Consider the following 15483-nt stretch of genomic DNA (forward strand, 5'->3'; position numbering starts at 1 on the left):
GGAGAGAGAGAATGGGATTAAAGGCAGAGATTGATGGAAAGAAGGTGTCCAGCAGGAGAATGTGAACGAGAAATTAAAGAGGGAAAAAAGAAAAAGCAAGAAAAAATAAAAGCAGCTATTGAGAAAGCAGTAATGAATAAACCTGTGGATTAGGAGGGAGATACTCGGAGGATTAACGGGAAACAGAGGGAGAAACCCGAGGGAGGTAAATACAAGGTACATGGGTGAATGAGTAAAATATGCTTTTGCTTAACCCAGCCTTTCCTTCTGCAAAGAGGCGAAGAAAAGACAGGGCCCCACAGCTAGCTTTGATTCACACTAGAGTATGTTGGAAAAGTTTCTTACTGACAGTGAGATAAATGTGGTGCAAATTAATTTTAATACTCGTTTGGGCCACTGATGGGGGAGTGGGGGTGCAAGCAAAAGAGGCTCCATGGGATCACAGCAGGCTGGTCTAGCTCACGTTTCTGCCCATGCTTAAATTCCACAAGGGCCAATGTATCGTCATGAAAGCTGTGAGCAGTTGTGTCTTCCCTCTGTGGTATGGCCTCCTCCTAATCCTGCCACCATATCCCCCGAGGGCTGCTCTCGAGTGTTCGTCTCCGTGCTCCCTGAAGCAACGTACACTCGCTTGCGCTGTTGAACCAAATTCGATCCCACAGCACGGGCAGCACCTCCAGCAGAGCTCAGTCGCCGGCCTAACCCTGCTCCCGTGTTACCAACTCCCACATCAGCGGAACTAAGCCAGCTCCGAAGATCCTTTTTTCAAAATACTTGTAATATCATGAAATAAGTATGTGTTCATTTAATGTAAGCAAATACTTTGGCTATTTTTAAAAAGATGGTTTTACTAAGAACCTATGAAGTAATGTAGCCTATCTACTGGAATATGAAATTCCATTCAAACAGGTGGATAAGCTTAAATTAACAATTACTAATCAGTATTTTCCTTTAATATTTTGTACTTCTATAAAGAAATACTTTATACAGCATATCCTGATATGCGAGACACTGAATCCTTACTTATGTTACAGTTACTTAAGAATTTTCTGATACAGCAGTTTTCCTTAGGAGAAAAGGAATATAATTGTAATTTCTTAAAACCATATATGGGAATGCGTGACAGGCTTAAAGTAACTCTGAGTCTTGATTGTTGTTCTATCGCTGTAGGCCACGTCACAATTTTGTGTTCACGGAACAGATACCAGTTTCCGTGAGAATGGGCTTTACGATCAAGTATTGGGCAGCTGAATGACAGAGGTCATCGATCCTCGCCCAAGGCGGCAGAAGCTCACAGTATTTACCCACAATAAAGGGCCAAACCCCAACTCCTTCGTGTTCTCCAATTCAAACGAGGTGAGGGCTTCAGCCATCCCAGCCGAACGCCATGCGCACAGGGGAGACAGCTACACTGGAATGGCTTTCGATTAATCGTCTCTGCAGATGTGTCCCTTCACATAAGTAAGCGTCAGCTGGAAGGCTGCCTTAAAGCTTGATTCTCAGTCAACATTGTGAGTACTGAAAGGAAGTAGAAGTATCGTCCCCCAAAAAATTTGTGTGTAAAGAGACAGAAAGGGAAGAACCAGACTCCAGAACAGTGAGGGGCAAAACATTCAAGAACAGAACAGGACAAAGCGCACTGGCTGTTCTGCTGCTGAGCTGCCACCTACATCCTTTTTCCCCCCTAGAAACCACAGAAAGCCTTAAGAATCCATCTTGGAGCGCTAAGCAATTTGGATGGCCTCTGGGGGGCAGGTGCAGAACACACTGCCTGCTCAAACCTAGTCAGATCGTGCTCACGGCTGCACCCGTGTCCGTGCCCGCTAGACACCTCCCCTCCCCTAGTGCAAGCCAGACTCAAACCTGGGCCAAGCCCACCGCCCCCGTGCACAGAGGAGCGCCCATGCAACGCGAGTGAACGCTTCCGCCTCAGCAGTAGCAGCTCCTTCCATACGCTCCTCGCAGGCATTTGCCTCCCTGCTAGCAAAATTCTTCTGGAGTCGTCCAGAGGCGCAGCGCAGCTCACCTCTGAAGACTACGTCTTGGAGAGCAGAGAAGTTGTCGCCACACTGATGCACTAATCGAGACTACCACTGCTACTACTTTAAGCGCTCGTATGCGGTCCCTTCATTTAAAATGTTTGCATTTATTAAAGCCAGAGATGGTTAAATGAGAACAAAGAAAGCAATCTTTAGAAAACAGATGGGTAAAATTAATTAACAATGTTAATGCAGAATTTAAAGAAAGCATTTTCTACAAAAAACCGACTGTATTCTAAAATGCTGCTGCAGTACGGTTTGCTGCAGGGATGGGACGAACATATTATTTATCTACAAGCAGTGAAATTTTCAGGAATTTGAACAAATAGATTAAAATACGTATAGCTCCGAGTCTGCACAGCAAATTAACGACCAATTGATCATCGACTGAATCTGCTGCGACTACTGAGCTTGCAACACCTACTCAAGCTGCTTATTGTAATATACGCTTCTTCAAAAGTTTAAGAGCTTGATTTTTGTCACGCTCAGAGTACACCATGTGATAACTCAGTTCCCGGAGTCAGAGAAGAACTGACGGATTAGATTCGTCCCTTCCCTCGCTTGCTGCATACAGAAACAACAGAAGCAAATTCAGAAGAAATATAAAAACAGTAAAGCAGTACCTGACCAGAAAGGAGTGGAGGAAGGGGGAACAAAGCTGAGGTCTGGAGGAGTTACAAAAGAAAACCCACAGAACAAAGAAGGGGCTTAGAGAAAGAAAAGAGAAAAAGAGAAAAGCAAGAATGTTGAAATATTGGCACAAGACTTAAATAATAGTTTTTTAACTCTATAATTCATTGATAATAAGGAAACTAAGGTTCCCTCCTAAGGATGTCTGGAAGGAAATTGACTATAATAACTAGAAAATTTGGATCTATGATTTAATTTTTAACAATTGCATTTTTCAAAGAGTAAAGTAGAAAGGCGGCACCCATCCAGGGCTTAGAGAAGCAAATCAGAACTGCAGACTCTTGCAAACATTTTCAGATTTAACAGAATTTTTTTTCTTCTTTAATTCTGTGTGCCCCACTTTTTAATAGTGCAAAAGCAGGAACTCGTGCACAGAAAGAATTCCTCTTGAGCCCAGGAAGACGAGTCACATGCCCTTAATTAGGGATACGGTCTAAGTACCAGTTGAACTGGGGTCTCTCAATACACCTGGAAACAAGTATGCTTTGTGCCCTGATAATCATTAACGTCAGTAGGAATTCCACAGCTAAACTGCAGCCTCTAAGGCCCCAGCAGTACCCCTTGCCTTTGCGGTTTTCCCTTGAGCAAGCAAAAAAAGCGTGCATTTGGCCCAGGCAGAAGCATCACATCACCCTAGTCCCTCTACCGGCGCCCTCGGGCGAAGGCTTAGAGGGGCACTTGCTCTATCGCCAACAATCCTAGGGTCAACACATTTTTAAATACAAAATTAGATGAAATGAGCCAAAATAGCTTCAAATGGAACTGCAGTCTGTTGACACATTCTCACATTTCATCCCTTTTTTGAGGGGGCAACGAAGATATACAGCATACAGTATCTAATAAAGTTGAGGTCTTTGCTCCCAGCTGTGATTTGGGAAGGGAAGTCCACCCACCACTGGATAAATGATAATGCAGCCTCTAAATCATGCCTAATGATACCTATAATTACTGGCCAAGAGTGTTCTTTAAAAATGTAGCAGGGTTATACTCCTCACATGCAGCTGCTTCCCTGAATTTATTCTTGTGACTACACGTGAAACAAAATAATTTTGCTTAAAAATGGTTATTTGCAGGAATAATGAGTAGAACTATTTTATGCAAGGAATTAACAAAGAATCCATCGTGGAGGTAATGATAGTTTTGTGTATCTTGCCTGGATGAGTACAGATGTGTTTGTGACAATAAATAAAAATAACAAATAAAATAAGCAGGACCGATACTGTATTTTAACTTTCATGAGCTATAAAAAACCCCACAACACAAACCAACAGCAGCTTATGTTAGTGTCTCAAAATAACAAAGAAGGAACATCCTCCAGGGCCCCTTGTGCACTGGGAACTCCCTCGTGGTCCTTCACGGCGACGGTCCCTTCCCCGCCTCTAACACTGAGCGGGTTGCCTGAGAACGCACGAGGTCACCGGGGTCTCCTTTGCCCGGGAGCCAGCAACCCGGGGCGACAGCTCTGCGGGGGGGCACGGCACAAACCAGGGGGGCGAGGGCGCCCGCTCCCGGGGGCGAGTAACTGCCTCTGTCGCGGCAGACGTACAACGGTGGCGCGCACGAGCTGCGTGCGGGAATGAAGCCAGGCCAGGTGCTAGACAGGGGGTGGCCGGCCCCTTCCTCTCCACACGTTAGCTTCGGTTTTGAGAATTTTTCTGTCAGATATAACTGGAGATCTGGCTTTACGTGGGAGATTCTGGACAACTAAGCCTATGTGGGCAAGGAAATCCTACTAGATTTCCGCAGATGACTGGTCTACTTATAAATGTCACTGATAAGGGTTTTGGGGTTGGCTTTTCAGGGGAAAGGCTGGGTTCTTTTGTTTCCTTAAGGGCTCGGGTGACACTTGATTTATTTTACTTTATTACACAGTTAATGCATTAACAAGTAGAATGATGTGATATCACTAGTTAAGGTACCTACTCCTAGTCTACAGGTGATGAAAAACAGTCACTCAAATAGTATTTGGCTTCGTGATTTAGGTTACATTAAATCTAAATTTCATAAAGACTCAGATTTCTCAGTATGATTGTGCTCTGCATCACCAGATCGGAATAAAGTGCCAAGAACTACTCCATAGAAGAATGTCAACTTTGCTTCCATTTTTGTCTTTATTTCATTAAATGGTTGATCATCCCTCTAATCTAATGTAAGAATTAGTATTTTTCTCCATAGCAAAACAAAATTTGATCATGCTATGTCTAGAAAAGCCTAGGACTGAAAAATTAAGATGAAAGAACGTACCATTTTCCCCCAAATCCTCCTAATTAACTTGAATTTCTATACTGAGAAAAGTAAATGTCTGACAGCTTTTACAGCCACATTAAAGGCATGCAATAAATATCAGAACAGAGGGGGCAACTTCTGCAAGACCAGGAGCCTAAAAAGCAAAGTTCTAATTAAAGTGGGAAGCCAAATTAACTGTCTCCATAAAATGAAGATTTTTGCTCTAAAAATCTAGCAGATGCTGAAGGGAGAATCAGATTCCCCGAAAATTTAAGAAGGTACAGGATGATTTATTATGATACATATCAGAAATTACAAGTAAACTGGAATGCCACTTGATCTGCTTTCCTCCAATGGGGAAATGAAAACACAATGATTACAAACAATTCAGACAATCCTTGTCCTGGCAAGTGAGGTTAATTCGGTATCGCCACTGGATTTCACAGCAGCTCAGACTTTGGCAGCAGAAAATGAGACAACTCTGTCGAAGTCTACAGGGGTTCAGCTCACGTTATTTAGAAATACCCTTCCCCCTTACTGTCAGTTATACGTGCTAAAGACCAGCTGGTTTGAGTAAGGTGATGCCTTTTCAAAAGATGGACTTGCTAAAAAATCCAGAGAAAGTCTGTGAATTACATAGGGCAAAATGCTGAGTTGAAACCCAAAATGTCCTTAAAATCAGCTTCCAACTGCCCAAGGCCATTGCAATCGCCAGCTTCAGCCCCGTGCTGGTGACAGAACGGTGAATGTGGCACCAAGCAGCAGGAGATAAAAGGGAAAGCGCCCTCCTCCCCCTTCAGCTGAGCCGTCTGGCCTCCTCCCTGCGACTGTTTTCCTACACTCAGATGAAGTGGGAAGGGGTCAAAACACCAGCGATGTGGTGGTTCTCTCCGAGGGCTGCAAAGCGAACTCAATGTCCAGCCACCGCCCCGTGGCTTCTTTGCTTCCTCTACTGAACAAAACAGCAGCCTAAAGTTTATGAAGTTCTTTCAAATTCAGCCCAGCAGGGTTCACACAGCCTAGATATGAAGTTGTTCTAACATCAGCTTGGTAAAAACTATCGGGATGGCTCAAAAACTGAGCAGTGTGACTCGTAAGACGGGCTGTTAATCATGGAAATTTTGCTTAAAAAGAAACAAACAGCAAAACCAAACACATCCCCCACCCCCCCCACACCCCCCATATTCACAGGGACAGGCTAACACTTTAAAAGAAAACTGTCAAATCCATTAAACGACAGTCTCATCCAGAGTCGATCAAGGTAGGCCAGCAGAATTGTGGGAATCTGTTAGATTTTGCATGAGGAGTCTGAGAACTGAGCGGGTTTTCTGATCGGTTTGGCCTAAGACAAAACCTGCCAGTTCCCACCAGCGTGGTCTGCGACATGAAAGGCCCGAGAGGTACCGTGGCAGAGATGCGCCTTCTCATCCCCGTCACTAACAGGAGAGCGTCCCACCCTCGCTCCTCTTGCTCTTCCACACACTCCCTAAAAGATCTCGTGAAAGGAGATGTTTTCTTTTGTACGTGGCTGAAGCTAATGAGGATGCGCCCTAAGCCTTGCACCCTGTAAAGCATGGAACAACTGAACTAATGCTCTTGCAGACTCATAGGTGGTGAGCAGTACGGACACAGGCTAGCTGGGCTAAGAAAGGGAAGAAACAAATTGGTTCTGCTCACAGTCAATAGTAACCAAAACAAATGCAAAGTAAACCAAGGAGGGCATAACCTCTCAGGAATTAAAGCCTCACCACCGTGAGGAGGCAAGGGATGAGGCAAGCACAAGAGATGGCACGGGGAAGTGAGGAGCCAAGGGAGGAAGCCAGGCTAAAGGGAGCAGAAAGGACGGGGCAGATCAATGCACCAAGACCAGAGATGCACTGAGATACAGCGCAGCAGGGAGACAACGGACAGAAGTCCTGGGAAACGGTGAAAGAAAACAGAAATGGACGGAATAAAGAGGAGTTGGGAGACAGAGACTGAGTAAATGACATGCACAGAGCCACTGGTTTCTTACAACCACCTGTCCTAAATCACCTTCACTTTAAACAGGAGAGGAAGAAAGTCTCCGGAGTTATAGAATGCTACGGACCAGAGGCAAGCAAGTGAAGGAGAGCTCACCAGCACAGCACATGAAGGTCAGCCCGCCAGCTTCATCATCCCAGAGACTGCACGGGGCTCCACAGTCTTCCACAGCAGCCTTCACATTGTTAAAACCCCCATCAATTTTCATTTTCCTCTTATTATCTGCTGCAGTCCAAAGACACAGCCATCGTCTGCAGAACTGCAAATCTAATATTTGCTCTTTGACAGAAGCATTTTATACTTCCCAGGGGCCAGCCATGTGGAAGCTTTTATCATTAACGTTGAACTTGTACGTGTCCTAAAGATCATGCTAACTTCCACTTAAGTTGTAATAGGTGAATAAAGGATGCCATGTGCATTGCAGAGCTTCTCAGCTTATTTCTAAACCTCTAAACTTTTTAACTGCTATTTATGTTGTACAGTAGTTCATCAGCTTTCAGAAGCTGAGAGGCCCATAATAAACATTTAAGGTTAAAAGGCAGGCATAAAAATAATTATGATACAGTAAATCGAATGGCTTTGGTTTTTTGGGGTTTTTGTAGGTTTTTTTGTTTTCAGAAATTCATGTGGTGTTACTGAGATGCTGGCTCACGTGGCTACACTACAGGACTGATTTATTTAAATCCCTTTTTAAGGATTAGAAATTGTCACAGATATTATTAACACTTGTGCCTGCAAACGTCTGAAAAGACCAGGCAGGATGCAGCTTAATCTCCCCCCAGCACGCCTCATAGATTTTTCAGTACCAGGGAGATTCTCAGTTTGGCAGCAGGACAGGCTTGCTGGACATGTTAATAAACCTCCTGGCAGATCCAAATCTGCTTAGCGTCAAAACCTCCTCGCTAAAAGCATTACCATATTGATTGGTTATCTGTCAGAAACGGAAGATGACGACGTGCAAAGTACCTTGTCCTCTCAACACTGATGTGACAGAAAATACACACAAAAATGGGCAATACTCACAGTTGCCACCTGCTCTGTTACTCCTCTGTCCCACTGAGTTCTCGGATTCTTTGTATGGAAATTGAAGAGTAGTATCCAAACTTCGGAAGCCCTCTTTGAGAGAGTGGTGCTTGTAGTATTCTACGAGTTCCTTTCAGAAAGGAAGAACACTTATGTCACTGGAAGTCGCAATCCCATCCTTTTCAACATGCCGGCGTACAGCCAGCGACAGCCTCATCACACAAGCAGCCTTATTTGATAACACAACATTCCACAGTACACGTTTGTATTAAATAAATCAAGCGTCCTGAATAGCGACTGCTTTTACACTGCCATTCAACCAGGGCTTGGGTTTTGGGTTTTGCTGGGGTTTTGTTTGTTTGGGGGGTTTTGTTGGTTTTTGTTGTTTTTTTAAGTAAACCTTACTGTCAGAGTCAACTCTTATTGCTTCTTTGAGCATGTATTCGCTTTCCCGAAGCCAGGCAGAAGGCAAGGTCAGCCGCTTGTCAAGTGTCCCATGGTAACTGTCCTGGGTTTGTAAGCACGCAGGCTATAAAGCACAAGGCTTGCATGTGAGCATGCAAGGCAACAGCAACCTAGTGAGCAGATACATGCACCACGCAAAACTTTCAAGGCCCTGAGATTAAAATTTGTGGGTGGGGTTTTTGGGGGGTTTGTTGGGGTTTTTTTTTCCAGGTATTGCAGCGCACACTGACTGAAAAATCCAGCATCCACATCCTCCTTGGGCCCAGCCAAAAAACTTGTCTTTGTGTGTGTGTATATGTGCACATATATAAACATAGACATGCACACACACACGCACACTAATTTTATATATATGCACAAATCTTATGTATATGCACACACACACACACACATATGGAAATATAAAAAGGGGCTCAATGGTTTATGTCGCCAAGGAGAGACGTTACTTCAGTCTCCGTTCTAAAGAAGGCAACACACCAAAATACTGACAAGCCCACGTTACCCCTTTGCGACCTGCAGCCCCTGCCATCGTCTTACATTTGAACTAGCCCTAGTAATGTCGATACCACAGTTCACACGCGGAGCCTAGCGTAAGCCAAAGCGACGCGGCAGTTCAAAGCAAACTTATTTCAGTCTATTACTGATACTTCATCAGTGGGATTTCACGCTTCGGAAACGCAAGCACAAAGCAATGTATTTACTGTAAACTCTTCACTCCCACCAGTAACTCAGTCATTCCATTCCACTTACTTACATTTAGATTTCCAAAATCAAAGCTGACCAAGCAAAGCTTAGGTCAAAAATAAAGAACACAGTACTATGTTCAATCATTTCCTTCTAGTTAAAAAAACAAAAAAACCACCAAACCACCAAACCAAAATTATTAGCCTGCAACAGCCTGCACCAGTGGTAGAGTGATTCCAGCCAAACAGAATGACCCTGAAGTTATTTAGTCCAAGATCAGGTGCATAAACCGTAAGTTCTTGATGACAGTCCGAAGATTATCTTAGAGCTGAACTCCGGAGCCCTTCACTGCCCACACGGGGAGCTGCTGCAGCGGCTCCTAAGGCCGAGCCCCAAGCCAGGTAAAGCCTACACCCGCTGGTGGCCATCCATAGCCACAGGCCTGCCGGGCGCTCCAAGCAAGCGGGAAGGCCAGGGCAGCATCAACTGTTGGGGCTCTGCTGTCGGGTGTCAGCACAGCACGCAAGGCAACGCCAGCGACCACATTTTCTGCCACACACCATCACTGAGTGCCCAGAAACCCAAATTACCAAAGGCACAGAGAGGGTGATGTGTAAGGAAGGAGCATTCAGAGTAGGATTTCTGGATAAATGCAAAAATAATGAGTATGAAGCTTCTGCTACCTTTTTGCACCAGGTAAGTCTGTAGGAATTACGCTGTTTGGTGAGGACAGTAAGAATTTCAACTGGACAGATTTTATTTATTGGCATAATAAAATGGTTCTAAACAGTAAAAAATCCCTTTGGGTCACAAAGGTTCAGTTGCTTTCCAGAGCTTAGTTTTTATACCATTCTTCCATGAAAACAGTCAACAAACAGCCGGCCTCCAGAGCCTTACTTGCACACGCCACAGCGGCGAGCTCAGGCGCAGGCAAGGCGGGCAAGCGGCCGCTGCCGGCAGGGACGGGGCTCAGGGCTCGGCAGGAGTCTGTCGCGTTGCCAGCACCCCCAGGAGGAGCAGAGCCGGCCCCCCGCCGCACCCCGGCCTGCGTTACACACCCAGCTCCTCTTAACTGCGCCTGTGAAAGCTTTTCGAAGGTGCCGCGAAAGCCAGGCACAGGAGCTGTTCTGCTCCCGCTACCCCCGCGCCGTACAGAGCGTCACGGCAGGTCACTGCCTGAGGTCCCCACGGCTGCTGGCTTTGCCTGCTCCCCGTTCCACTCACACTACTTCTGTTCCCCTCCTCCTCCAGACACGATCAGTTTTTCCCCTGCACCGATGCAGGACAAAGCAGTCATTTCCACAGCATATGCAAACAGCGCGTACGCTCTCACTTCTCTATTCAGCTCTCCAGGGCAGACTTGGTAACCCTAAAACTGAGTTATGAAATCACTTTTTTCTAACCGAACGCCATCAAGGCTACATCGGTAGCAATGAGGCCTTTACCCAGACATCTCTTTTGTCCTCTCGACTCTTCGACGCAATGCCTATTCTTGTTGCTCCTCTTTTATCCGAGTTTGTGTGCTGTCCTTACGTCGCCGGGCATTCAGCTCGATTCCGAAACCCGCACCAGCGCGTCAGACTGCATCACTGCCGCGGGAAGGCAGCGCGGGGCTCCAGCCCACGTCCTTTGGGATGAAGATCCCAGGAGCACTCACACGTTCCCACCAGCTCCCAGGGAATCATCTGTAGTGTTTGCAGACTAAGAAGCCACCTCCTTCACGCATTTGAGTAACGCCATGATTTCTGTTGCCACCAATATGAGACCTCAGGGTCCCCAGCCCTAACACTAAACCCTTCCCTGGTTTTTAAGTGTCAGATGAAGACATTAGGGTGCAGAGACAGCTTGGTGCATTCCTCATCAGGAAATTCATGTTCCTCCCATTCTAATGAGCACTTATTTCAATTAGGGCCAGGCAAAGCATAGATTTCTGCTTGATTTTTTACCACTTTTAGGATGTTTCCTGGTTTTAAAGCTTCTCTCCCAGCTCTTGTTTTGCACTGTCCTTCAATTTTATTTATCATTTCAGAGTACTTGGATATGCGTGCAGGAAGGCTGAAGTGTAAGTTTTAATCCAACTGATCGCACTAAATATAATATATTGAACAAGCTTCCCTTAACAATGCATCAGAAAATACTTAAGCTTTAAAATTTTATGAATGCACTAAGGCATTCTTTCAGACACCTTGGATTTACGAGTCTTGTCTGAGCAAAATGAGCTGTCATGGAACTTTTTCCGAAGTTCAAAAAGAGGAATTTCTTCCCAGTACAGGATGATTCCAACATAACATTGAAAACTCACTGGTCTGGGCAGTGACAACCCCAAATTCTTATTTCTGGGGTGACTGTGCCTACAGCTGGCATGGAAGCTAATGAGAGCGCCTATGCTGTCTGTGTTATTACCATGGTTTGCGGGACACAGTTGCTCTAATTCAGACGAGTAGGTATTGACTGCAGGTAACTGCTACTCCAGCGCGGATTTCCGAGCTCCCAGCAGCCCGGACAGCCCCACTCCCAGCCGCGCTGCTTTGCTGCTGCCCCCGGACGCCCAGGAGTGGCCGCCCCCGAGCTGTTCGGGCTCCCTGGCGCAGCTGCACCTTCCATCCCTCCCTGAGCGTGCGCCCCAACAGCACCGTCACCTTCAGCAGCGCACGCCTGCGCGTGCCGGGCTGGGCAGGAGCCGTCGCCTCGATACTTTTAGGGATCATTACTATATAAAGATCTCCAAAGACATCAAATTATCCTTTCACGATTCAGCCTAACTCCAATGGGATTCAAATTCCTCCTCTCCTCCACATCACTGCAAGGGACACAGTCCAGTCCTGAACACAAATATGTAGTTTTAAGCACATACTACCACCACTTTGAGAATAAACTGTAAATATAAAAAAATGATCCTATTAGCTGGCATGGACACAATTCCGATCTTTCGCTCTCATAGCCTTCTGTAATTTCACAAACTGAAGCAGCTCTTGCTAACAGCAGCAGCTACACAGAAAATTGCACGCGGTTAAAAAGCTCATCAAAGCTTACCATTAAATTTTTAAATTTTCTATTTTCTGCAATGTGGAAAAAGCCATCTCTTGTTAAAATCTTGATGTGTTTCACTTCGTTATTGTACCTGTGGGCAATGAATAACTTATGAATATAAATGTGGTTTTAATCAGAGACAATCAATAATTACCTGAGGGCATGCCCCAATAACACCACACGAATAAATTCCTAAGACAAAATGTATATTTGTGCCAAAACAAAGCTGACATCCAATTAACCAAATATATTTATTAAAGTGCAGCTGAAGAGGTGATCTGTATTCAGAAAAAAGCCATGACTAACTGCTCATTTTAACTGGGAATTCCCATTTATTTCTTACGTTCCTATCCATGCTGAGAAACAACATGAAAGCAAATGAGACCCTCACAATAATTTGCATCCACAGAATTTAGGAACCCACATCGCACTGAAATGTCTGAAACGCGAAGGACTTTGACAAGTTCCCCCTGAAGGCAGTGAAACATTCTCACCTGCCTCAGAGCCGCGCTACCGCGCCGCGCTCGACGCGCTCCCCCCCACCCAACACCGCAGGCACCGCTCCTGTGCTGCACCAGCGCTGCCAGCCATTGCTGCCTTCCCACTGCAAGTCCTGGGTATTTCTGTCAGCAACTTCAGCTTCCCTATATTGACTCTTCAAGGCTGTGTATGATTATGTAAATTGAGACAGGCTTTTATTCTCCTTAATTATTTCAGATACTACTTAAACATAAATGACAGCAGGCTAACTTTCGGCAGGAGATCTTATTGCACTTACTTAATACTAATTGCGTATTCTCCCGACTCTTTGGTCCTGTGCCGCACCAGGTAAGTGCTGTTCACTCTGTTAATAAGTTCACTCTCTGCTTGCAATCTTTCCATTGCTCCTGCAAACCTGCAACAGAGAACAATAAAAATTGCCTATGATTTTTTCAAAGCTACAAAAAAGGTCTAGCAATATGCAATGCAGAGTCCCAGTATTCTGCATACAACGGGGACTTAAAAATATATCAGTTGCAACTGAATATCACTGCACCCAAAGCACGAAAAGCCTCTGCACGTGTTGAATACAACGCCCGTCAGGGGAAGTACCTGAGCCTGCGCGTGAGCTGAGCGACCGCTGGCTTGAATAGCTCAAACCCACACGTCTTCCTGCATCACGTGCGGCCAGTGAAGCAATAAAGCAGTGGTCCAGAACCTTCGAGCCTCCCCGAGTTCTAGTGGGACTTATCTTAACAGAGGGGAGAATCAGCCACCAGGAGCATATTCGGTCAAAAAAAGACCTATGCAAAACCATGATATTTATAGAAACGCACTATTTGATTTGGGTTTGTAACTATTCATAACCTGTAAAGACTGCAGTGCACCAGGTAAACTAAAAATCCACAAGCAAAAAAAAAAAAAAAAAAAAAAAAATTTCAGCCTGAGGATAAGAGCTGCAAGCTTGGACAAGTCAGTCCCAGCCTCTGCAGCCTGACTGCACGAGCAGGGTTGTGCCCGTGCTCCGCTCGCTGGGCTGGGTGGGACTCCAGGAGGGGCCGCAGCAGGCACCGTGTGCTGCCAACCGAGGAGAGGACGGCGGCGTAGCTCCAAGGACATGGTGCTTGCTTCCATTTTAGAGAGTAGTCTAAAGACAGTCAACATCACAGACGACCACTGCATAAAATTTCATACTACTACATCACTACCCATTAGAAGGGAGCTTCAAATAAAAAAATATGTTATGAAACACAGCAGGGACCAGGCGTTTTGAAGTTTATCACAAAATACATGACTCTCTAAGCAAGTTTCAGCCCTAAGTCATTTTTCCGTTAAGTATTACAAATCCTTAGAAGATAAAGACTGACCACTTTCTGATTTGCTCTTTTCTAACAAAATTATAAAGAGAGCAAACGTTAGAATTCAATTTAAAGTATCATTTTAAAATATTAAACATTCCATTTGGCTTCTTGTGAAAAATCAGTATTTGATTAGATCTGGTTCCGATTTCACTTTTGGCAAACTGGAGGAAATCCAACGCATGCACATCTAAATGACAAAACATGAAACCAGTGCAAGAATACAAGTGGTGCCTATTCCGTCCTCTCCGAATCACCACGGCTCCTCTAGAAGGGAGCTGAATTCCAGGAAAGAGTTCACACACTACGTAAGCCCTTGACCAGCACTGGTCATGGTTTTGACACATTGGCCTTTTATATTGCCACAGTCTTTTTTTTTTGTCTTTTTTTTTTCTTTTTTTTCTTTTTTTTTCTTTTTTTTTTTAAAAAAAAAAAGAGATGCAGAATTATTCACAAGTCAAGATGTATTTAACATTATTCCCTTCTCTTTATTCACTTCACATGCAAGATTTACTTGCACGCTTCACAGTATACTCCTCTTTTATTACTGTATTTCAGACCTCTGGGACTAAAGCTGCGCAGCCACAGACTGGTAAACAAAGTGTCAGACCCATTAAGCACTTCATTACATCAGAAATGCTTTTAGGCAATGCACGGTGTTGCTTTCCCAAGCCATTACATGATGCCTTCTTCAGAAGCCTAGAAAGGTTCAGCCAATATAAATTAAACTGTAATAATAAACACAGTTGTCTTTCTATGGCTGCTTCTTTCCAAGAGAATCCTGTAAGAGGGACAGGGACTCACCACAGCTGTGAAGAGTAGTCCACTGGCTTAGGGACCTAGGGTGGGAAACAAGAGGAGAGAACGAGGATCAGGATCTTTTCCTCATCAACACAAATTAGACAGCACTGATCTGTCAATCTCCATATGCAACAAGTTAAAAGAAACAGGCAATATTATTAGTTTGTAGGTACATTTTCTTCTGGAAGAAGTTATAATAAAGGACAAATATTCCATGCCATTCTGAAAGCAGAACAGAATATTTTAACTCTTTGCTGCTGTCACAGATTTTTTTACTTAACAGAACCCTTAGAAGTTTTTCTGCCGGTGCCTACATTCAGATTTCATACATAAACCAGCCCAATGCTACAAATTGTTTTAAAGTACAATTAAAAGGTGCAACAAATTTACAGTAGCATCTATAGAATTCACTTCACATACGGCCTTAGAAAGACTGCCTACTAGGAAATACCGTGTATCCTCTTTGGAGAGAGTCGAGGGTGAGCCATAGCTTGTACCATCTGACATCATTCATACCTTTGGGTCTGACACGGTTAACTCTTGTGCTCCATTTTAACAAGCACGGAATTTGATTCTCAAATTCAGTTTAAAAAGTTAAGCAAACTACAATTGGCTTGCGAACTGGGTGTTAGATGTGTCCATGGAGAGGCAGGAGATGCACAGTA

At 44.6% G+C, this 15483-nt stretch overlaps 1 protein-coding gene across 2 annotated transcripts in view; it reads right to left on the reverse strand.

The window, feature by feature from the left end:
* VAV3 (vav guanine nucleotide exchange factor 3) overlaps positions 1–15483 on the reverse strand; it is a 136919-nt gene that overhangs the window by 7080 nt on the left and 114356 nt on the right. For both annotated transcript variants that reach the window (XM_035894485.1, XM_035894484.1), the window contains 4 exons: positions 14822–14856; positions 12958–13074; positions 12183–12270; positions 8001–8130 (listed from right to left, as the gene is read on the reverse strand). In XM_035894485.1, the coding sequence (XP_035750378.1) occupies positions 8001–8130; positions 12183–12270; positions 12958–13074; positions 14822–14856 (370 nt within the window). The remainder of the gene's footprint in view (positions 1–8000; positions 8131–12182; positions 12271–12957; positions 13075–14821; positions 14857–15483) is intronic.

Source organism: Egretta garzetta, unplaced genomic scaffold, assembly GCF_000687185.1.
Source record: "Egretta garzetta isolate BGI_Z169 unplaced genomic scaffold, ASM68718v1 scaffold655, whole genome shotgun sequence".
NCBI classification, from domain to species: Eukaryota; Metazoa; Chordata; class Aves; order Pelecaniformes; family Ardeidae; genus Egretta; species Egretta garzetta.